Raw genomic sequence first — 26,021 nt, forward strand, 5'->3', positions numbered from 1 at the left:
TTATTATATATTTCCCAATTCTGAACAGAGCTTAGTAAATCCCAGCTAGTGCTAATGAGAATTATTATTGTGGGATCTTGATTGTGTAATATCAGGGTTTTGTTCACTATTAAGACCTGTTGAGTTTACTTCTTAAAAATCAATATTCAGTAATTTTTTGTGATCAAGGAAATGAGATTAAATTAAGGTGTACTTTGTTCAGGAGTAGCTTTGTAATTGACCTGGTGAATGAACAAAAGGAACAAAATAAAATGTTTTTTTCCCCCTATTTCTCCAGATATGGGTATTGTGATGACCCCCTACCTGCTGATGTGTTTTAAAAATATTCTTAATATTTTAAAATATCAAGATAGGTCAGAAATATCCCGTTTGCTATAGGTTTGTAAAGAGTCTTCTGTCTCGCATAGGCTCTAAGGTTCATATGAGAATAAGTCTGTACCTTATTCATTTTTTTATTCCCAATTCCTGTCAGTTTATTTGCCATATAAAATGTAGATATCGGGGGGCTTCCCTGGTGGCGCAGTGGTTGAGAGTCCGCCTGCCGATGCAGGGGACACAGGTTCGTGCCCCGGTTCGGGAAGATCCCACATGCCGTGGAGCGGCTGAGCCCGTGAGCCATGGCCGCTGAGCCTGCACGTCCGGAGCCTGTGCTCCTCATCGGGAGAGGCCACAGCAGTGAGAGGCCCGCGTACCGCAAAAAAAAAAAAAAAAAAAGAAAGAAAGAATGTAAATATCGATTAAGTTAAATAATTACATATTTGATGAACTTTTAAAAATAATCTTATTTCTTACTTCCCAGGTCTTTTATATTTGACACTCTTAGCATTTCATTATTGGAGAGAAAATAATCATGGTTGTTGATGGAGGAAAAGAAATGATTTAATATAGTTAGTTCTTGGATCTAATTCAACAAGTAATGAATTCTGAAGCATGCATTTTATGTTTTGAAAAAGACATAATGTTTCTTGTTATAGAATATGCGATCTTTTAAAAATAGTAGAGTATTTGGGGATAGATAAACAGATTTTAAAACTGTATTTTTAAAAATCAGTTCATCAGGTGCTGGGAATGTAGCCGATCGTGTTTTGGCTCAGCTCTTGACAGAAATGGATGGCATTGAACAGTTAAAGGATGTGACAATCCTGGCAGCTACTAACCGTCCAGATAGGATAGACAAGGTAAGAAAGAAGCCGGTCTGGGCATTTTAAAATCAAGAACTGGATCGTTTGATTATGTTGGGGATTTTTGGGTTTTGGTTTTTTTTTCTGTCAAATTACTTTCTAATCAGTTTGCCATTTAGAGGATGCTGAAAGATTAAACTAAAGGAAATGAAGAGAACTGAGAAAAGATTTTATGTTTTTATTACTTATGTTTGGTATTAATGAAACTATTTTGTAACCCCTTGAGTTTTCCCTCCCCCATTGTTGCATTAAATTCTTAGTATATTTCCCTAGAGTATTTAAGTTCTGAAATTCTTTTTGTTTCATTTGATTTATTTTGAGAACTTTTAAACATTTTCATTCATTTTAAGGTAAGCTTCCGGCTATTTACTACTAGTTAGACTCAAGTTATTTTCAACAACTTTCTAGAAGTCCTGGCCTCTCAGTTGCTTTCAGAGTAATTAGAATAAAAATGACAATGGATTTTATTTCTCTTAAGAAGTTACTTAGGCTTAAATTAAGCTACATAGGTGCAAAATTAACACTTTCAAGCTATTGCTACCACTACTTTTCCCCAAGTCATATTTTAATAAATGAGTTCACTTAACTTTTAAGTGCCTAATTTATACTTAATGATCTAAACTGAGAGTAAAAATTTACTCCCAGGGCGTGAACCAGTTTCTTTCTTTTGTTGCTGTTATTGCCTCATGTCCATGACCTTATGAGCTCCTCCCTCCCTGTGCACATATATACAAACTTTCGGTTTTAACAATGGAATTTTGAAAGAAATCATCTTTTTGAAGATATGAAAAGAGGTTTTATGTGGGAAGGTACTTTGTGATAAAGTCCCTTGGTCAAATGCAGGTAAGAAAGCTTTGAACCTTAATAAGTTAAATTGTGCCCTTTCTGCTGCAGTGTTTTACAAGAAGCTAGGTAAGTTATGAGCATTTGTAGGATCTGGGTTGGTGCCCAGACATCTCTGATGTCTATAAAAAAGATAGAATTGTGTCTTGACAAGAATTACAGAAAATGCTGAAAGAGACCTTAAAGATTACCTAATCCCACCTTTTGGTTTCAATGAATCCAAGAATCATCTTTATCCAGGTAAATATACATTGTATTTTCATGACATATTTCTCCTGGTTACCCCATGGCTAATGAGCTCTAAAATTTCTTAGGTTTTTTTTCTCTACAACGTCTAATCTAATAGTGGCCTTCTTTGGTTTCTTAATATTGTATGTCTTTGATGTTAGACACATGTCTTGAAGTAGGACTTTGGGCTTATAGTAAACCTCTTGGGTTCTTCTAAATCAAGCTGTATGATTTAGCTTGTTTAGTGCTTGTATTAATTTTGTCTTGCTGTGTAACAGATTACCTCGAATTTTAACAGCTTCACACAATACTCGTTTATTAGTGTTTCTGTACGTAGGTCAAAATCTGGGTGTGGCATGATGGAGTTGTCTGCTCAGGGACTCAACAAGGTGTTGGCCGACCGTTCTCATCAGGAGCTGGTATTCCTCTTCTAAGCTCACGTGATTGTGGCAGAATTCACTTCTTGTGACTATAGACCTAAGGACTGAATTTTCTTACTAGATGTCAGCTGGGGGCCACTCTCAGCTCCTAGAGACCCACATACGTGGTCCCTTCCATCTTCAAAGACAGCAATGGAGAATCTCCATCATATTTTATCCATCTTATGCTTTAAATTTCTATTGCTAGGAAAAGCCTAGTCTCTTTTGAAGTCTCACCTGATCAAGTTAGGCCCACCAAGGAAAATCTCTCTACTTTCAAGTCCGCTGGTTCAGGATCTTCATTACATTTGCAAAAGCCCTTCCCAATAGCACCTAGTCCAACATTTGATGGAATAACTGGGAGAAGGTGTGTGTCTAGCAGAGGACCAGAATCTTGGGGCTGAGCAAAATTCTTTCTACCACAGTGCTCTTCAGCTTCTTCCCCAACCCCTATGTGAGTTCTCTTCTGGGCACTAAGAACAACTTCCAACTTTCACAGAGACCAACTTATCTTTGCCAGTCATTTGATTGGCTACAAACCTGCTCCTTTGAAATGTCCTTTTCTGTGGATTCTATCTTTTCTCAGATGGAGCATTTCTCCACCTTGCCTTGTCCAGGTATATCTTTCTTCAAGTTATACATATACTCTCTCTTAAAATAGAAAAGGATAAATGAATTTAAACTCCTTTATTTTAAGGATACATTTTTCATGTTCTTTATATGTATAACACGTAGTAAGCCTATTATTTAATACAGTAGAATTGTTGACTTACCTCTTTTGCTTACTTTTCCCTCTGTAAGACCTAGATTGAACCCCAACTGTTGTATTTTGCAGTAAGGTGAAATTTATCCTAGGTTTTACCTATACCTGATACAAAAGACCCCAAGAAATTTTTAATATAAACCTAGAGATAATAAGTTATCTTGGGCCACTCTAAGGTTTTGGACCTTTTTTCAGCCTCATCTTAGAATACGTCAAAACCCCAAAGATAATGGTAGATGACTTCCATTCTTTCTGGGATACTTTAGTCTGTGGATATCTTGGCTTTCTTGGAGAAAATGATTAACTGGATTTTAGGCAGAACTTGTCTCCGAAGGTGGGAGATTGAAGGGATGGAAGTGGTTCTTTTTTACATTTCTTTGTGCATTGTTTTAAATATGTTTCTTACTAGCTAATAATATTTGCCTTAGAAGGCAGATCCTGTGTTTATATTATGTCAACTCATAAGTGACAGTCTCCGATATCACAGTTTGAGAAATTAAAGTTTGGAAAATATCTTGCCAAAATTCTAGTCATATTTTTGATCCTTTATAAAATGTTACCTTTAATACCTTGGTTCTCAAACCACCTAATTGTCCAAAATAAGTGTTTTAAGTACCAATATTATTACACACTGGTAACATCTTTTGACTGATTAACCTTTGCTTCAGGAGGCTTCAGAGAGAAGTGCAAACATATACAAACACACACATATATATATGTGTATTTATATATATGCTTGTATGTTTGTGTATATGCATGCATCATATATATACACACATGTTCATATATATACACACATGTACATACATTGATTAGTTTTAAAAATTAGGAATCCAACATTTTTTAACCAGCTAATCTTGGATGAGCACACTTAAATTAAGATATTGAAAGTGTTTGTAATTAGATACAAAGACTCAATTTTCTAGGTCAGGGGATCTAAAGACCTTTTTAATTTACTATTCAAAATTTTCAAAATTTATAATGTTTAATTTGTAATAGATGAAATAATATAATTATGACTGGCAGTAAAACATAAAATTGGTAAATGGAAAAAGTATTTTTAAGTGGTAAAGCAGTGCCTTCAAGATCATCAAATGATATGCTATGCTTTCAAGTACAACTTTGAATTTAGTACATTGAACCATGGTCTAAATTCTGCATATGTCTGTAATTGTACAAAAAAACACTACTTTAAATAATCAGTGATTTTTGTAAAAAATATTTTAATCGTTTTCTATTTCAGGTAGAATTCCATATTCATGTGTAGTGTGAATTTTTTGTTAACTGTACTTCTGTTATTACTCAGATGGTATAAACTATATCAGAAGTATATTTTCTAGATCTTTTTCTCTGAACTGTTATACAGCATTATTTGTGTATTGTTTAATAGCACTATAAAAAAAGCTTCAGCACATGTGTGATTAGAACATGGTGTTCAAACTGTGCCCTGAATGTGCCGTTAGAAACAAAGCAGTCTTAAGAGATGATTTTTAAAAAAAAAAAAAACTTCCTTTTATGAAATGAATAGACATAGTTTTCACCACCTGTCTTGTCTGGAGGAAACAGTAGTAGGAAGAGAATAGGCAACAGGAGAATTAAAGTAAATTTCCTGTGCTGATACTGAAAGGTAGAGATTTTGTTTTTGGCTTAAAACTGGAAAGAAAAAGGACTGTTCTAGTGTGAAAGAAATAATGCATTTAGTCTAACTTTGGCTACATTTAATTCAGGTGTTTGGCCTTGTAAATTAGCTAGCTTACTTTTACGGTCCTTTTGCCTATTAACCCACAACCTCTATGTCATGATGACCTTAGGTTAGTATATTGGAACGGAGAGAATTCTTGGACTGTCAGAGGAGTGAAATTGATATCATTATGTGACCCATATGTTGCACATTTTTCGTGTCTTTTTTGGACAATATTTCAGTTTCATATAGTCTGGGGCAACTAAAGCTGGAGCTTCCTGGGGCTTCAGCAAGGGAAGTGAGACACATAGCTCAAGAATCACATTATCCTACTTCCTGCTATGTCGTATTTACATGTCAAACACAATAGCTGTGATGTAGCACACTAGGCTGAGTAAAGTGATTGCTTGGGGTCTCCAGTGGTATCCTGAAGTCTCCATAGACCTTTTACCCCCCTACCCTCCTCCTTCAGCTTATAGATAAGTGAAGAGAAGTTGCATCCTTAAGAGTCCATTTTGCATAAGAATGACAGGATATGAAGGACAGATGAAGATTAATGAGATTGTGATGTCAAGTAGTTACATTGTCTTTAGGTTGATGATGGCCTGGATTTCCACAGCATCAGGAGACTTCAGAGCAGCAAACAACTAAATTATTTTTGATGCCCAAATAATAGTTAAAAGCCTGAACTCTAGGAGTTTGTATTATTTTTTGTTAGGCTATTGCTTACATAGCCCCTTTTAGAAGAGTATAGTGTTCAATCCATGGTATTTCATGTATTTGTGTTGAATATTAAGGAAGAAATGATCATGTCTTCTTATCCTAGTGTTAAACAAGCTTCGAAATTGTTTAATTTTATGAATATTTTAAAATTGAGTCCCTTTGGTTACTTTTAGTACTGATGCTTGGTATATAATAGGCTCTCAGTAATGATTACTATTGTAATTATTATCTCTAGCCTGAAACCTGGTTTTCTTATAATAATAAATTTGTAAAATTTTAAAAATTCTGCTCTGAGACATCCATGGAACAGATTGCTCGATTTTTTGTAAGTTTTGTAGAGGTCTTGAGTAATTCAGTGTTCAGAATTATTTTCTAACTTAGTATGTTTAACTCATGGAAGTTATAAACTGGCATTAATTTTCCTTCCAGTTTTTCTGGGAGATGGGTTGATGTGTTAAATATGACAGTATTTTTATTTCTTAAATACTATAAATTAAAAGTTGATTTTGATTGCTTTGTAACATGGAAAAAATTAGCATGTTTAGAAATGTCAGCAAATGAGAAGCTAAATATATGTAGCTTCCAATTTTAAATGAATTGTGTTCCAAAAATACCTTCAGACAGGTTAAAAATATGTTTGTGAATGGTTTTCCTCCCCACCCTTCCTAGTTATAAATTAAAAGTCCCATTCATCTATTATTGCTGTTCTCAGCTAAGTCAGTACTAAAAAACAAGCTGCTTGATCTAAGAAACATTAAAAGTTTAAATGAATCATAATTCTTTACTTTCCTGTAAGTATTTAAGGAAGGGATGCTTATTGATCTTTTATATTTATCAAAATGATGTGGGGAGTCTTAGGGTGTTAGAAGGTGAGCCACAGTGTGGTCAGACTTGGGCTACTGCTTCCAAGGTCATCTTCCAATTTCAGCTTTACCATCATTTTACAGGATTGTTAGAAGTAGTTTTATTATTGTTGCTGAGTGTTTATGTGTTTCTTTTTTGTTTTTTAAAACGCCAGGTGCTTTCACCATATCTATTATGGTAGCAGCTGTAAGGGTTTCAGCTTCGGGAATGGGGTATTGGAATTTGGTCAGAGGTTGTATGCATATATGGGTCATATTTCATTTAGAAGTTAAGATAAAGACTGTCTGTCCCAGGGGTCAGCAAACTATGGCCTGTGAGCCAAATCTGACCCATCAACTGTTTTTCTACGTCCCATGAGCTAAGAATGGTTTTTACATACTTAAATGGTTGGACAGAAAAGATGATTTAGTGACATGTGAAAATGATGTGAAATTCAAATTTCGGGCCTCATAAATAAAGATTTATTGGTATATAGTTACACTAATTTTTGATGTATTGTCTGTGACTGCATTTGTACTACTGTAGTAGAGTAGTTACAGTAGAGACCTATGGCCTATAAAGCCTAAATTATTTACCATTTAGACCTTTGCAGAAAAAGCTTACTGACCATTGATCTATCCTTGTAAGCTTTTAGCAGTTTCCTAAAGTCTCTAATTTCTGTTGTTCACACATGAACCACACAATTTTTCTAAAGATGGTTTAAATATATGTATTGCATAAATTTTCTGAAGATAAATTATATATAAGTCAATAATATCATGCTGAGCTTAAAGTAAACCAATAGTAGTAGGAAGGCTGTATTAACTTCTTATTCTTTAAAATACCTTCAATCTCTTCTTGAACATTTTTTAATACTTAATCTTTTAAAATACATTTTCTTGGACTAAATATTTTTCCAACTGAATGACTTACCAAAATCCATAAATATAGAAATGAAGTTTTTTATTATATGAAAAAATAGCAAATATTTATTCATGGCACCTCAGTCTTATAGTTGCATTGGTTTTTTTGCTTTTTATAATTGTGAGTTGAATGCTCTCTGTAGTGTCTTTTATCATTGAGATTTTCAGGCTAGATATTTAAATTTTGAGGAGTTAAGAGTCTATGTTTATGCATTTGATAGTAAATAATATTTGATTATGTCACCATGCAAATAGGAGTATGTTTAATCTTCTTTTAGAGAAAGAGTAATAACATAATAAAGTACATATTGTCCTTGATACACAAATTCTAAAAGAAATTAATTTTTTCAGGATTGGAGAGAACTTGGAAGGTGTAATAATCTAGTTATCCTTCTGATGCGTTGACCCTGTTATAAAATTTCTACCCCTCATTTCTCCATCCTTTGCTTACTCGCCTATACTGATGGGGAACCTGTTAACTCATGAAATAGACCACTTCATCTTTGTCTCAGACTATTAGAAAGCTCTTTAGTCTACTGAACAAGCAGCTGTTTTTCTGCCTAAAGCTTCTACACACCAGCCTGATTCTACTCCAAAATGCTGTAAAGAACAGTTTTTAATACCTCTTCTATGTGGTTCTTTATTTTTGAAAACTGTATTGTGTGTCTTATCTTTACATTCCATCTCACGAACCAATCTTTCCTCCTTCAGGTTTGGCATCTTGTTTTATTTCATATGATACCCTTATTCCATCTTCAGCATTCTTACCTTCCCCTCCCCCCTGAAATGTTGTCCATTTGTTCCTTTCTTTCTGAAACTGTGGTATCCACAAATGTATATACTATAATTAATTTTTAGTGTGATCAGTACAGAGCTGACTGAGACACTTAAGGCATTTAATCTGAATACTGTGCTTCAGGTAATGCATTCCAGGACTGTGTTAGTTTATTAGCCAGGTCAATCACACTGTGGACTGCTATTGAATTTAAAGTCATCAGGAACAAAAGAAAAACAAAACTAAAATGTCCAGGTCTTTCCTTAGAGTCTTCTGCTAAGTAGTAGCTTCACTGCCTTGGGCTTATGCTAGTAATTTCATTTAAGCCTTAGAAGTTGAACTGTGGAACCCCCTGGCTCATGCCTGCTCCAGCTCCAGCCTTCCAGCCAGGGTGGCCCCAACGTGTTATACCCCAGAATTCCCCTAGCCTGCACCCACTCCAGCTCCAGCTGGCCTGCCAAAGATGCACAGCGCATTCAATCTACACAGGGGATGCTTCTACACAAGGTGATACCTTCAAGACCAGGAGAGGTAGCTATTTCACCTAATTCATGGAAACAAACAGAAAGTCAAAGCAAAATGAGGAGACAGGAATATATTCTAAAAGAAAGAAAATGATACAACCCTGGGCAGGGTGGGGGAGGGGGGCTAATGAAACGGAGATAAGTCATTTACCTGATAAAGAGTTAAAAGTAATGGTCATAAAGATGCTTACTAACTTGGGACAAGAATGGAGGAACACAGTGAAAACTTCAACAAAGAGTTAGAAAATATAAGAAAGAACCAACCAGAGCTGAAGAATACAGTAATTGAAATGAAAAATACACTAGAGGGAATCAACAACAGATTAGATAATACAGAAGAACAGATCAGTTATCTGAAATACAGAATAGTGGAAATCACCCAATCAGAACAGTAAAAAGGAAAAAGAATTTTTTAAAATGAGGATACTTTGAGAGACCTCTGGAACAACATCAAGCATACTAATATTTGCATTATAGGGTAAGAAGACATGATCATTTCTTCCTTAATAGTCAACACAAATGCATGAAATACCATGAATTGAACACTGTACTCTTCTAACAAGCAATAGCCTAACAAAGAATAATATAAACTCCTAGAGTTCGGGCTTTTAACTGTTATTTGGGTATCAAAGATAATTTAGTTGTTTGCTGCTCTAAATTCTCCTGATGCTGTGGAAATCCAGGCCATCATCCATCTAAAAATGAACAGTTTCCTAACCTGGGAAAGGAAACAGATGTTCAGGTCCAGGAGGCACAGAGTCCCGAACAAGATGAATCCAAAGAGATCTATACCAAGATACATCGTAACTAAAATGGCAAAAGTTAATGATAATGAACATTTTAAAGGCAGCAAGAGAAAAACAACTACAGTTGACCTTTGAACAATGCAGGTTTGAGCTGCAAGGGTCCACTTACATGCAGATATTTTCTAATAGTAAATACAACAGAATTATATGGTCTGTCCTTGGTCGAATCCATGGATGTGGAGGAACCATGCATACTGAGGGCTGAGTATAAGTTATATACAAATTAACCCCCATGATGTTCAAGAGTCAATATATAGTCATAAGACCATCAGCTGATTTTTCAGCAGGCACTTTGCAGGCCAGAAGGGACTGGTGTGATATGTTAAAAGTGCTGAGAGGAAAAAACTTAGAACCCAAGAATACTGTACCCAGCAAAGTTACCATTTACAAATGAAGGAGAAATAAAGAGCTTTGCAGACAAGCAGAAACTCAAGGAGTTAATCACCACTAAAATGGCCTTACAAGAAATGCTAAAGGGGCTTCTTTAAGCAGAAAACAAAAGGTCATAACTAGAAATAAGAAAATACATGAAAGAACAAAGATCCTAACAAAGGACAAAGACGGGCATTACAAAGTGAAAAAAGGGTCAATCTAAGAAGAAGATACATTTGTAAATATTTAGGTACCCACCATAGGAGCATCTAAATATGTAAAGGAAATATTACTAGACATAAAGGGAGAAATTGATGGTAATACAATAACAGTAGGGGTCTTTAATACCCCACTTACATCAACAGATAGATCATCCAGGCAGAAAAATCAATAAGGACACAGTGGCCTTAAATGGCACATTAAATCATATTAAATTAATCGACATATACACAACATTCCATCAAAAACATCAGAATACACATTCAAGTGTGTGTGGAACATTCACCAGAATAGATCACATGTTAGACCACGGAACAAGTCTTAATAAATTTAAGGAAGGGGACCTTCAAGATGGTGGAAGAGTAAGACACAGAGATCAACTTCGTCCCCACAAATACATCAGAAATACATCTACATGTGGAACAACTCCTACAGAACACCTGCTGAGTGATGGCAGAAGACCTCACACTTCCCAAAAGGCAAGAAAATCCCCACGTACCTGGGTAGGGCAAAAGAAAAAAAAAACAGAGACAAAAGAATAGGGATGGGACCTGCACCTCTGGGAGGGAGCTATGAAGGAGGAAAAGCTTCCACACACTAGGAAGCCCCTTCACTGGCGGAGATGGGGGGTGGGTGGGAGGAAGTTTTGGAGCCACAGAGGAGAGCGCAGCAACAGGGGTGCAGAGGGCAAAGCAGAAAGATTCCCTCACAGAGTATCGGTGCTGACCAGGACTCACCAGCCTGAGAGGCTTGTCTGCTCACCTGCTGGGGCAGGTGTGGGCTGGGAGCTGAGGCTCGGGCTTTGGAGGTCAGACCCCAGGGAGAGAACTGGGGTTGGCTGCATGAAGACAGCCTGAAGGGGGCTAGCACCACAGCTAGCCGGGAGGGAGTCCAGGAAAAACTCTGGACCTGCCAAAGAGTCAAGAGACCATTGTTTCGGGGTGTGTGAGGAGACGAGATTTCTTCCCTGTGTGCCCACAGAAGGCAGAGCACCACCTAAACAAGCTCCAGAGACGGGCACGAGCTGCAGCTATCAGCTCAGACCCCCAGAGACGGGCATAGAATGCTAAAGGCTGCTGCTACCAAGTATCCTGTGTGCAAGCACAGGTCATTACCCACACACCCCCGCCCCCCACCCCCAGGAGCCTGTGCAGCATGCCACTGCCAGGGTCCCGAGATCCAGGGACAACTTCCCTGGGAGAGCACACAGCACACCTCAGGCTGTTGCAGTGTCATGCCGGCCTCTGCCGCTGCAGGCCCGCCCCACATCCCAATTATGATTACCGTACCCCTCCTCCTCCCCGGCCTGAGAGAGCAGGAGAGCCCTGATCAGCTGCTGCTTTAACCCCCTCCTGTCTGGGCGGAACCACATACCTGAGGGCGACCTACACGCAGAGGCGGGGCCAAATCCAAAGCTGAACCCCAGGAGCTGTGTGAACAAAGAAGGGAAAGGGAAATATTTCCGTGCTGCCTCAGGAGCAGCCGATTAAATCCTCACAGTCAACTTGATAAACCCTGCATCTGTGGATACTTGAATAGACAACCAATGTTCCCAAAATGGAGGCAGTGGACTTTGGGAGCAACTGTAGACTTGGGGTTTGCTGTCTGCGACTGATTTGTTTCTGATTTTTTTGTTTATCTTAGTTTAGTTTTTAGTGCTTGATACCATTGGTGGATATGTTTATTGGTTTGGTTGTTCTCTTTCCTTCCTTCTTTCTTTCTTTCTTTCTTTTTCTTTCTTTCTTTCTTTCTTTCTTTCTTTCTTTCTTTCTTTCTTTCTTTCTTCTTTCTTCTTTCTTCCTTCCTTCTTTCTGTCTTTATAAAATTTTATTAATTTTATTTTATTTATTTATTTTAACTTAAAAAATTTTTTTTCTTCCTTTTTGTTCTTCCTTTTCTTCTGAGCTGTGTGGCTGACAGGGTCCTGGTGCTCCGTCCGGGTGTCAGACCTGAGCCTCCGAGCTGGGAGAGCCAAGTCCAGGACACTGGACCACCAAAGACCTCCCGGCCCCATGTAACATAATCATCAAGAGGTATCCCAGAGATCTCCATCTCAACACTAAGACCCAGCTCCACCCAATGTCCAGCAAGCTCCACTGCTGGATGCGCCATGCCAAACAACTAGCAAGACAGGAACACAACCCCACCCATTAGCAGAGAGGTTGCCTGAAATCATACTAAGTTCACAGACACCCCAAACACACCACTGGACACAGCCCTGCCCACCAGAAAGACAAGATCTGTTCCCACCCACCAGAACACATGCACCAGTCCCCTCCATCAGGAAGCCTACACACACCCCTGAACCAATCTCACCCACTGAGACCAAAAACAGACAGGAACTACAAACATGTGGCCTGCAAAAAGGAGACCCCAACACAGTAAGTTAAACAAAACGAGAAGACAGAGAAATACGCAGCACATGAAGGAGAAAGGTAAAAACCCACCAGACCAAATAAGTGAAGAGGAAATAGGCAGTCTACCTGAAAAGGAATTCAGAGTAATGATAGTAAATATGATCCAAAATCTTGGAAATAGAATGGAGAAAATACAAGAAACGCTTAACAAGGACCTAGAAGCACTAAAGAGCAAACAAACAAACAATGCTGAATGACACAATAAATGAAATTTAAATTTCTCTAGAAGGATTCAATAGCAGAATAACTGAGGCAGAAGAACGGATAACTGACCTGGAAGATAAAATAGTGGAAGTAACTGCCGCAGAGCAGAATAAAGAAAAAAGAATGGAAAGACTTGAGGACAGTCTCAGAGACCCCTGGGACAACATTAAACACAGCAACATTCGAATAGTAGGGGTCCAAGGAGAAGAAGAGAAAAAGAAAGGGATTGAGAAAATATTTGAAGAGATTGTAGTTGAAAACTTCCCTAACATGGAAAAGGAAATAGTCAATCAAGTCTAGGAAGCACAGAGAATCCCATACAGGGTAAATCCAAGGAGAAACATGCCAAGACACATATTAATCGAACTACCAAAAATTAAATACAAAGAAAAAATATTAAAAGCAGCAAGGGAAAGGCAACAAGTAACATACAAGGCAATCCCCATAAGGTTAACAGCTGATCTTTCAGCAGAAACTCTCTGCAAACCAGAAGGGAGTGGTAGGACATATTTAAACTGATGAAAGGGAATAACATACAACCAAGATTATTCTACCCAGCAAGGATCTCATTCAGATTTGACAGAGAAATTAAAATGTTTACAGACAAGCAAAAGTTAAGAGAATTCAGCACCACAAAGCCAGCTTTACAACAAATGCTAAAAGACCTTCTCTAGGCGAGAAACACAAGAGAAGGAAAAGACCTACAAAAACAAACCCAAAAAGGTTAAGAAAATGGTAATAGGAACATACATATTGATAACTGCCTTAAATATAAATGGATGAAATGCTCCAACCAAAAGACATAGACTGGCTGAATGGATACTAAAGCAAGACCCTTATATATGCTGTCTACAAGAGACCCACTTCAGACCTAGGGACACATACACACTGAAAGGGGATGGAAAAAGATGTTCCATTCAAACGGAAATCAAAAGAAAGTGGGAGTACCAATGCTCATATCAGACAAAATAGACTTTGAAATAAAGGCTATTACAAGAGACAAAGAAGGACACTACATAATGATCAAGGGATCAATCCAAGAAGAAGATATAACACTTGTAAATATTTATGCACCCAACAAAGGAACACCTCAATACATAAGGCAGATGCTAACAGCTGTAAAAGTGGAAATCGACAGTAATAATAGTATGGGACTTTAGCACCCAACTTTCACCAATGGACAGATCATCCAAAATGAAAATGAATAAGGAAACACAAGCTGTAATGACACATTAGACAAGCTGGACTTAATTGACAGTTATAGGACATTCCATCCAAAAACAACAGAATACACTTTCTTCTCAAGTGCTCATAAAACATTCTCCAGGATAGATCATATCTTGGGTCAGGAATCAAGCCTCGGTAAATTTAAGAAAATTGAATTCGTATCAAATATCTTTTAGACCACAATGCTATGAGACTAGATATCAATTACAGGAAAAAAAACTGTAAGAAATACAAACACATGGAGGCTAACAATACGCTACTAAATAACAAAGACATCACTGAAGAAATCAAAGAGGAAATCAAAAAATACCAAGAAACAAATGACAGTGAAAACACGACCACCCAAAGCCTATGGGATGCAGCAAAAACAATTCTAAGAAGGAAGTTTACAGCAATACAATCCTATCTCAGGAAACAAGAAAAATCTCAAATAAATAATCTGACTTTACACCTAAAGCAGTTAGAGAAAGAAGAACAAAAACAACCCAAAGTTAGCACAAGGAAAGAAATCATAAAGATCAGATCAGAAATAAATGGAAAAGAAATGAAGAAAACAGTAGCAGAGATCAATAAAACTAAAAGCTGGTTCTTTGAGAAGATAAACAAAATTGATAAACCATTAGCCAGACTCATCAAGAAAAAAAGGGAGAAGATTCAAATCAATAGAATTAGAAATGAAAACGGAGAAGTAGCAACTGTCACTGCAGAAATACAAAGGATCATGAGAGATTACTACTAGCAACTCTATGCCAATAAAATGGACAACCTGGAAGAAATGGACGAATACTTAGAAAATCACAACCTTCTGAGACTGAACCAGGAAAAAATAGAAAATGTAAACAGACCAATCACAAGCACTGAAATTGAGACTGTGATTAAAAATCTTCCAACAAACAAAAGCCTAGGACCAGATGGCTTCACAGGCAAATTCTTTCAAACATTTAGAGAAGAGCTAACACCTATCCTTCTCAAACTCTTCCAAAATATAGCAGAGGGAGGAACACTCCCAAACTCATTCTACAAGGCCACCATCACGCTGATACCAAAACCAGACAAAGATGTCACAAAGAAAGAAAATTACAGGCCAATATCACTGATGAACATAAATGCAAAAATACTCAACAAAATACTAGCAAACAGAATCCAACAGCACATTAAAAGGATCATACACCATGATCAAGTGGGGTTTATCCCAGGAATGCAAGGATTCTTCAATATACACAACTCAATCAACGTGATACACCATTTTAACAAATTGAAGGTAAAAACCATATGATCATCTCAGTAGATGCAGAAAAAGTTTCCGACAAAATTCAACACCCATTTGTGATAAAAACTCTTCAGAAAGTAGGCATAGAGGGAACTTACCTCACATAATAAAGGCCATATATGACAAACCCACAGCCAACATCATTCTCAGTGGTGAAAAACTGAAACCATTTTCTCTAAGATCAGGAGCACGACGAGGTTGCCCACTCTCACCACTATTATTCAACATAGTTTTGGAAGTTTTGGCCATGACAATCAGAGAAATAAAAGAAAAAAAAGGAATCCAAATCAGAAAAGAAGAAGTAAAACTGTCACTGTTCGCAGATAATATGATATTATACGCAGAGAATCCTAAAGATGCTACCAGAAAATGAATTTGGTAAAGTAGCAGCATACAAAATTAGTGCACAGAAATCTCTTGCATTCCTATACACTAACAATGAAAAATCTGAAAGAGAAATTAAGGAAACACTCCCATTTACCATTACAACAAAAATAATAAAATACCTAGGAATAAACCTACAGAAGGAGACAGAATACCTGTATGCAGAAAACTATAGGACACTGATGAAAAAAATCAAAGACAATACAGACAGATGGAGTGATATACCGTGTTCTTGGATTGGAAGAATCAACATTGTGAAAATGAATATACTACCCAAAGCAATCTAAAGATTCAGTGCAATCCCTATCAAACTACCAAGGGCATTTTTCACAGAGCTAGAGCAAAAAATTTCACAATTTGTATGGAAATACAAAAGACCCCGAATAGCCAGAGCAATCTTGAGAGGGAAAAACGGAGCTGGAGGAATCAGGCTCCCTGACTTCAGACTATACTACAAATCTACTGTATTCAAGAGAGTACGGTACTGGCACAAAAACAGAAATATAGATTGATGGAATGGGATAGAAAGCCCAGAGATAAACCCACGCAGATATGGTCACCTTCTCTTTGACAAAGGAGGCAAGAATATACAATGGAGAAACGACAGCCTCTTCAATAAGTGGTGCTGGGAAAAGTGGACAGCTACATGTAAAAGAATGAAATTAGAACACTTCCTAACACCATACACAAAAATAAACTCAAAATGGATTAAAGACCTAAATATAAGGCCAGACACTATAAAACTCTTAGAGGAAAACATAGGCAGAGCACTCTGACATAAATCACAGCAAGATCCTTTTTGACCCACCTCGTAGAGAAATGGAAATAAAAACAAAAATAAACAAATGGGACCTAATGAAACTTAAAAGATTTTGCACAGCAATGGAAACCATAAACAAGACAACCCTCAGAATATTTGCAAATGAAGAAATATTTGCAAATAAATAAATATTTGCAAATGAAGCGATGAAAAAAGGATTAATTTCCGAAATATACAAACAGCTCATGCAGCTCAGTATCAAAAAAGCAAACAACCCAATCCAAAAATGGGCAGAAGACCTACATAGACATTTCTCCAAAGCAGATACAGATTGGCATCAAACACATGAAAGGATGCTCAACATCACTAATCATTAGAGAAATGCAGACCAAAACCACAATGAGGTATCACCTCACATCAGTTAGAATGGCCATCATCAGAAAATGTACATAGAATAAATGCTGGAGAGGGTGTGGAGAAAAGGGAACCCTCTTGCACTGTTGGTGGGAATATAAATTGATAGAGTATGGAGAAGAGTATGGAGGTTCCTTAAAAAACTAAAAATAGATCCACCATATAACCCAGCAATCCCACTATTGGGCATATACCCAGAGAATCCATAATTCCAAAAGATGCATGCACCCCAGTGTTCACTGCAGCACTGTTTACAATAGCCAGGTCATGGATGCAACCTGTGTGTCCACTGGCAGATGAATGGATAAAGATGATGTGGCACATATATACAATGGAATATTACTCAGCCGTAAAAAGAAACAAAATTGAGTTATTTGTAGTGAGGTGGTGGATGGACCTAAAGTCTGTCATACAGAGTGAAGTAGTCAGAAAGAGAAAACCAAATACTGTATGCTAACACATATGTATGGAATGTAAAAAAAAATGGATCTGATGAACCTAGAGGTGGGACAGGAATAAAGATGTAGACACAGAGAATGGATTTGAGGACACAGGGAGGGGGAAGTGTAAGCTAGGATGAAGTGAAAGAGTGGCATTGACATATATACACTACCAAATGTAAAATAGATAGCTAGTGGGACGCAGCTTCATAGCACAGGGAGATCAGCTTGGTGCTTTGTGACCACCTAGAGGGGTGGGTTAGGAAGAGTGGGAAGCAGGCTCAAGAGGGAGGGGATCTATGTATACATATAGCTGATTCACTTTGTTAAACAGCAGAAACTAACAACATTTTATAGCAATTATACACAAATAAAGATGTTAGCAAGTTAAAAATGAATAAATTTAAGAAGATTAATATCATATGAAGCATCTTTTCCGAGCACAACAGTATGAAACCAGAAATGAATTACAGGACAACTGGAGAAAATACAGACACATGGAGAACTGAACAACATGCTACTAAGCAACAAATGGGTGAATGAAGAAATCAAGGAGGAAATGAAAAAATAACCTTGAGAGAAATGAAAATAGAAACACAACTTTCCAAAATCTGTTGGACTCAGCAAATGTAGTCTAAGATGCAAGTTTATAGCAATACAAGCCTACCTCAAGAAACACGAAAAATCTCTACCTTCACACCCAAAGGAACGAGAAAAAGAAAAGCGCACAGTTAGTAGAAGGAAGGAAGTAATAAAGATCAGGGCAGAAATAAATGAAGTAGAGACTTAAAAAACATTAGAAAAGATCAATGAAACCAAGAGCTGTTTCTCTGAAAAAATAAAATTCCCAAACCTTTAGCTAGAATCATTATGAAAGAAAGAGGGTCCAAATAAATAAAACTAGATATGAAAGAGAACTTACAGCTAGTACCATGGAAATACAAAAAGTCATAAAAAATTGCTACAATTACACTACAACAAATTGGACACCCCAGAGGAAACGGACAAATTCATAGAAACGTGCAGTCTTCAAAGGCTTAGACAGGAAGAAATAAAAAATCTGAATGGACCGATTAGTAGTAAAGAACTTGAATCTTTAATTGAAAAAGCCCCAACAAACAAAAGTCTAGGATCAGATGGCTTCATGGGTGAATTTTATCAAACATTTAAAGGAGAAGTAATAGTATCCTCAAAGTATTCCAGAATAATTGAAGAGGAAGGAATGCTCTTAAACTCATTCCACAAGGTCAGCATTAATTACCCTGATACCAAAACCAAAGACACAACAAAAAAAGAAAATTACAGATCAACATCTGTGGTAAACATAAATGCAAAAATTCTGAATAAAATATTGGCAAACCAAATTCAGCAACACATTAAAAGGAACGTACACATTGTTCAAGTGGGATGCATTCCAGGGATTCAAGGATGGTTCAGTATCTGCAAGTCAGTCAAAATAGTATACCATATTAGCAAAACAAATGATAAAATCATGTGATCATCTCAGTAGGTGCAGAAAAAGTGTTTGGCGAAATTCTATATCCATTCATTCATTATAATAGCTCTCAACAAAGTGGGTAGAGAGGGAACATATCTCAATATATAAAGGCCATATATGGCACACCAAGAACTAACATCAGACTCAGTATTGAAAAGCTGAAAGGTCTTCCTCTAAGATCAGGAACCAAAGAAGGATGCCCAGTTGCCTCATCTATTCAACATAGTATTGGAAGTCCTAGCCAGAGAATATTCAAGGAAAGGAAGTAAAAAGCATCCAAATTGGGAAGGAAGATGTTAAACTTTCAGCATTTGCAGATGACGTGATATTGTATATAGAAAGCCCCAAAGACTCCGCCAAAAATGTATTAGAGCTATAAATGAATTTAGTAAATTTGTAGGATACAAAATTAATATACCAATACCTGTTACATCTATACACTAACAAAAAGCTATCAGAAAGAGAAATTAAGAAAACAATTTCATTTACAATTGCATCAAAAATAAAATACCTAGGAATTAATTTAACCATGGAGTGAAGACGTGTACTCCAAAAGTTATGACATTAATGAAGGAAATTAAATATGACTCAAATAAATGGAAAGATATACTGTGCTTATGGATTGGAAGAATCAATATTGTTAAAATGTCCATACTACCCAAAGCAATCTACAGAGTCCGTGCAATCCCTTTTAGAGTTCCAGTGGCATTTTTCATAGGGCTTGAACACATAATCCTCAAAAGTTGTATGGAACCACAAAGGATAGCCAAAGCAGCCTTGAGAGAAAAACAAAGTAGGAGGCATCATGCTTCTTGATTTCTAATTGTACTACAGAAATATAGTAATCAAAACAGTATGGTACTGGCACAGAAAGAGACATACAGATCAATGGAACAAAATAGAGAACCCAGAAATAAATCCGTGCTTATATAGGCAATTAATCTATGTCAGTGGAGTCAAGAATGTACAATGGGGAAAAAACAGTCTCTTTCAATAAATGGTGTTGGGAGTATTGGACAGCTGCATGTGAAAGATTCAAACTGGATTACTTTCTTATACCATATGCAAATAAACTCAAAATAGATCAAAGATTTAAACATAAGACCTAAAACCATAAAACTCCTAGAAGAAAACATAGAAGCTCTTTGACATTGGTCTTAGCAATATTTTTTTGGATCTGTCTCCTGAGGCAAGGACAACAAAAGCAAAAATAAATAAATGGGACTATATCAAAATAAAAAGCTTTTGCACAGTGAAAGAAAATACCAATAAAATGAAAAGGCCACCATCTACTGAATGGGAGAAGATATTTACAAATAATATATCCAAGAAGGGGTTAATATCTAAAATGTACAAAGAACTCATACAATTCAACATCAATAAACAACTCAATTAAAAAAATGGGCAGAGAATACACATTTTTCCAAAGAGAACACACAGATGGCCAACAGACACATGAAATGATGCTCAACATCATAATTATTAGGGAAATGCAAATCAAAACCACAATGATATATTACCTTACACCTGTCAGAGCTGTTTTCAAGAAGACAAAAATTAAAAAGTATTAGCGAGGATTAAGTAGAACTACCATATTACCCAGAAATTCCACTTCTGGAGATTTATCCAAGAAACAAAAACACTAATACAAGAAGATATATGCACCCCAGTGCTTCTTGTAGCATTATTTACAATAGCCAAGATAAGGAAGCAATCTAAGTGCCCAACGATAAATAAGTGGATAAAGATGTGATACACATACACACACACACAATGGAGTATTACTCAGCCATAAAAAAATTGTAATCTTGCCATTTGGAACAACATGGGTGGACCTAGAGGGTATTATGGTAGATGAAATAAGTCAGACAGATAAACATAAATACTATGTTATTTCATCTGCATGTGGAATCTAAAAAGCATAACAAATGAACAAACCTAACAAAACAGACTCATAGATACAGAGAATAAACTAGTGGTCGCCAGAGTGTAAGGGAGTGAGGGGATGGGCAAAATAGGTAAAGGGGATTAAGGGGTATAAACTTCCAGGGATAAAATAAATATGTCACGGGGATGTCATGTACAGCATAGGGAATATAGTCAATAAACATTGTTATAACTGTATATGGTGATTGATGGTAGGTAGACTTATTGTCATGATCATTTCATAATGTGTAAAAACATCAAGTCACTGTTTTGTACACCTGAAACTAATATAATACTGGAAGTCAGTTGTACTTCAATAAAAAATGGAATGAATAACTGATACACACAATAACATGGGTGAAATTCAGGGACGTTTCTCTAAATAAAAGAAAAAATAAAAGATTACATATTCTATCATTCCATTTGTATGAAATTTCTAGAAAAGTCATACCTATAGAGATAGAAAGCAGATTATTGATTGAGTGTGGGAGTGAAGATTGACTACAAATGTGCATGAGGGAAATTTTCCAGATGATGAAAATATTATAAAACTAGACTGTTGATGGTTGTACTACAGACGTTGAAGTGTACACTTTAGGTGGGTATATTTTATGGGATGTAAATTATATCTCAATAAAATAAAATGAAGTGAACCTGTTTGGAAAAAAAGAAAAAGAAATGAGACAGACACAGATGAAGGGATCTTGGTTTCTAACTCTAGCTCTGTTGCTATCAAACTGTGTATTCTTTGAAATTATTTAGCCTCTCTGGGCCTCTGTTTCTGTACCTGTCAAAGATGTACTAGACAACCTCTGATATATCAGTAATGTTCTACAATTCTCTTACTTTGTGACACAGAGATAGATAGTAATAGAGATTACAAGTGCTACATAAAAGGTTGATATTTACGAAACAGATGTCTGAGGTTTCTCTTTTGGTTTTTTGGGTTTTATTTGTCTTTTTTAAAAAAGTTTTTTCAGGTTTCACCTTTTCAAACTTTCTTGTTATTGAAAAGTTCCTTTCTTTGTACAAGTTATAAAGTAAGCAAATATCATCCAGGTACAAAAGTGACTTTTCTTTTTAAACACTTGATTGTTAGAAAAGGGGGGGAAAAGCCATAAATCACCCTTAAAGGTGCTGTTGTGTAATAGAGAACTTAGTTGACAGTTGAAGAACACTTTAACTTCTTCCCTGAAAATTTATTATTCTTTCAAAAAGGAAAACTTGTTGAGCTGCATATTTTCTCTTTTCACAGTTGTCTGTTCAGCCTGTAATATTTTGGTGTATTTTGTATGCTCTTTTTAAAAGCTTCTATTAATGTAAAAATAATTTTTACTTAAAACAGAAATGTCTATATGATTATTTAAAATTGAGTTACTTTGAAAGTTGAAAAATCTTCTTCACTTGGATTATTAATGCTTATAGAATCTCATATTAGGGAACTAATGTTAAGTGTAGCCAAGAACTAAATCTGAAGCCATTTATTGAATATTTTAAAATCATTAATAGAAGAGCTAATTTGGTGATTACTTTTAAAGTGTATAGAGAGCGTTAACAGTAATATTCCATTTTTTTTGTCTGGCATTATACTCAGTGTGTGTGTTTCTGTGTTTGGAAGGGGTGTGCAAAAGTATCAGACAGGGGCATATAATATAAGAAAACTCAGTTCTTTTCCTAAGATATAGGCCATCTAATTTGAAATACAGTTAAATTTTGAAATATTATGATCATCAAACATGAACAATGTAGACTTTGTATGCCATAATGTATTGGCGTATACATCAGAGTAAATTTGGAAAAATGGATTTTAGATCTCATACTCGCTGGTCTCTGTCATCATCTGTGTTCTCTATTTGACAATAAATTTGGTATTGCAGTTACTCTTTTTGGACACAAGATGGTGATGCTTACCTGAAATGTTTCCTGTGTGTAGGATCTACTGCTTCTATTTTAATTTTTTTAGTCATCCATTACATTTTTATGTATTCATTTATTTTACCTATTGATTGATTGAAGTATAGTTGATTTACAGTATTATATTAGTTTCAGGTGTACAGTATATTGATTCAGTATTTTTACAGTTTATCCTTCATTAAAAGTTAGTACAATATAATGGTTATAATCCCCTGTGTTATACAATATATTTTTGTTGCTTATCTATTTTATACATAGTAGTTTGTATCTCTTAATCCCATACTAACATGCCCCTCCCCTCTTTTCTCTCCCCACTGGTAACCACTAGTTTGTTTTCTATATCTGTTTTCTGTTTCTGCTTTGCTGTATAAATCCATTTGTTTCATTTTTTAGATTGCATAAGTGATATCATACAGTATTTGTCTCTCACTTATTTCAGTATATATAAATAGCTTATACAACTCAATATCAAAAAAAACCAAACAACCCAAATAAAAAATGGGCAGAAGACCTGAATAGCCATTTTTCCAAAGAAGACATAAAGATGGCTAACAGGCACATGAAAAGATGCTCAGCATCACTAATTATTAGAGAAATGCAAATCAGAACCACAATGAGATATCACTTCACACTTCTCAGAATGGCTATTGTCAAAAAGTCTATAAACAACAAATGTTGGAGAGGAAGTGGAGAGAAGGGAACCCTGTACACAGATGGTGGGAATGTAAATTGGTGGAGCCACTGTGGAAAACAGTATGGAGGTTCCTCAAAAGACTAAAAATAGAGTTACCATATGATCCAGCAGTCCCACTCCTGAGTATATATCCAGAAAAACCAAAAACTCAATTTCAAAAAAGATACATGCACCCCAGTGTTCATAGCAGAACTATTTACAATAGGCAAGACGTGGAAGCAACCCAGTGTCCATCAACAGACGGAGGGATAAAGAAGATGTGGCATATATGTATATACACAACAGAATATTACTCAGGATCTGCTGCTTTTAGAGGCTTCCCCTCCTGCAGCTGAAGAATGAACAGCTTAAGGGAAATGAGTGGAATTGGCTTTGCTTTTAAAAATAGTAGTTGCAATTTTTGTGTGATTTTGTTCTACTGTATAACTTATTTAACAAATAATGATTTAAGTGTAAGTTTATGTAAGTTTGGGTTTGGGGGAGTTGGGAACATTAAGAAAAGGGAAGTTTGAACATTGGAGAGAGAACCAGCAGTCATTAGGTTTATACTATGCACCAGGCCTGCTCTGGGTGATTTACATGTTATCTAAATGATTCTAGTCAAATATAAGCACTCTATATATTTTACACAGTACCAATGTATTCCTTAGCTCGATAAATTGTGCAGGATTAGTAGTGTTTTCTCTCTCATAAAAACTATGGTATACCATCAATTTAGTATCTTTCTTCACAGTTTAAGTGAAGTTATCAATTTTTTTAAATAAAAGTTTCTTATATAGTGAAATACATACTTATACTATATAGCAATCCTACTCCTAGGTATTTGTCCAAGAGAAATTAAAACATTTGTCCACACAAAGACCTATAAGTAAATGTTTAAGGCAGCTTTGTTCATAATCACGTAAACAGCCCCAAATGTCTATCAACTGATGAATGGATAAAGAAATTGTGATATGTTCCTACAGTGATGTACTGTTCAGCTGTAGAAAGGAATAAACTACTGATACATGCAACAAGATGAATGAAATCTTAAAAGTGTAATGCTGGATGAAAGAAGCCAGATACAAAAGGCTACAGAAAATAATGACTGATTCCATTTGTGGGACAGTCTGGAAAAGGCAGGATGATAGCGACAGCTATCAGATTTGAGAATTGAGGGAAAGGCCCTGGACCACAGAGCGCCATGAGGAAACTTTCTGGGAGGATAGAAATACTCTATATCTTGGCTGTAGTGGTGATTATCAGACTGTATGTGTTTGTCAAAACATTTCTATCAGTAAAACTAAAAATAGAGAATCTTGTAGTATTTAAAGTGTATCTCAATAAACCTGACCATTAAACACACTTGAAAAAAACTTTTTAATTGTAAATGCAAAGGAAAATGTCAGCTTTATTTCAGCAACAGTTTGTCCTCAGTAGTACCTTCTTGGAGGTAAAGCCTCCTGCATCTTGGCTCTTTTCCCAGCCTTGATTATCTTCTGATAACCCATTTACACAGACCTCCCTTTGTCACTGCCTCAGTAAGCTCAGAACTGCTTCAGCAGATTTTGCTTTAAAATATTACCACCCAGCTTTTAGGGCAGAACAGATAGAATTTTGGTGCTGGGAAGATTCTCAGAGAATTTGGTTTCTTAGTAAAAATTTGGCAAACTAGAGATTTTACAAATAAATCTTTTAGTAAGGTTATTAAGTAACAAAAGTCAGTTAATTTGTTATGCATGTATTATGGACAGTTTTAAATGTTTTTTTACTGCAATAAAGTATAACTAAAATTATGAAAATATAGTTTTCCTTTCTTTTTTTTTTTTTACTGCTAGATTATATTCTTGTCTCCTGGAAGGAACAGTGCAGGTAAACCAGACCAGAGCTTTGGATACATCATTATATTGCATATCAGTGTTTACCTTCCCAGTAGCTTTTTAATCTCTTATGCCAGTAAAATTTATGGCCCAAAGGTTACATATTTGATGGCATTTGATGGCAGACCTATTCAGAGTTATACTTTCTTATGGAAAAAACAAGTATAAGGCAATCATCATACTCATACCTTTTGGAAATCTTGATTCTCAAACTTCTTTTTGGTATTAAAGTACAAAAAAGAGTATTTAATGTAATAACATAAAAATAAGAGGTAGTATATTTTATATAAGTAGAAAGGTGAAGAAAATTAAATGTTAATGTGTGGGGAGGGTGAGCAAAATTGTATTTTTAAGCACATGTAGCATACTTTTGGAGATTTAAGAGTTCTCCTCCATTAATCCCTTATTTTCAGGCTTAATGATGTACTCATTTCCTCTTCTGCATAAAATGAAGGTGTGCTTTTTCAAACGCCAGTAGAAGGCTGATATTTTTTATTGAGTGCAGTAACTTTATGAGGTAGGCGCTGTTGTCCCTGGTTTACAGCTGGGGAGACTATTACTTTTTTTTTTTTTTTTTTAAGAAGATGTTGGGGGTAGGAGTTTATTAATTAATTAATTTTTTTTTTTGCTGTGTTGGGTCTTCGTTTCTGTGTGAGGGCTTTCTCTAGTTGTGGCAAGCGGGGGCCACTCTTCATCACAGTGCGCGGGCCTCTC

At 36.0% G+C, this 26,021-nt stretch overlaps 1 protein-coding gene across 2 annotated transcripts in view; it reads left to right on the top strand.

The window, feature by feature from the left end:
* SPATA5 (spermatogenesis associated 5) overlaps nt 1-26,021 on the top strand; it is a 334,167-nt gene that overhangs the window by 110,120 nt on the left and 198,026 nt on the right. For both annotated transcript variants that reach the window (XM_029235331.1, XM_029235332.1), the window contains exon 14: nt 1,052-1,178. In XM_029235331.1, the coding sequence (XP_029091164.1) occupies nt 1,052-1,178 (127 nt within the window). The remainder of the gene's footprint in view (nt 1-1,051; nt 1,179-26,021) is intronic.

This window comes from Monodon monoceros, unplaced genomic scaffold (assembly GCF_005190385.1).
Source record: "Monodon monoceros isolate NGI ecotype Baffin Bay Population unplaced genomic scaffold, NGI_Narwhal_1 Super_Scaffold_20, whole genome shotgun sequence".
Taxonomy (NCBI): domain Eukaryota; kingdom Metazoa; phylum Chordata; class Mammalia; order Artiodactyla; family Monodontidae; genus Monodon; species Monodon monoceros.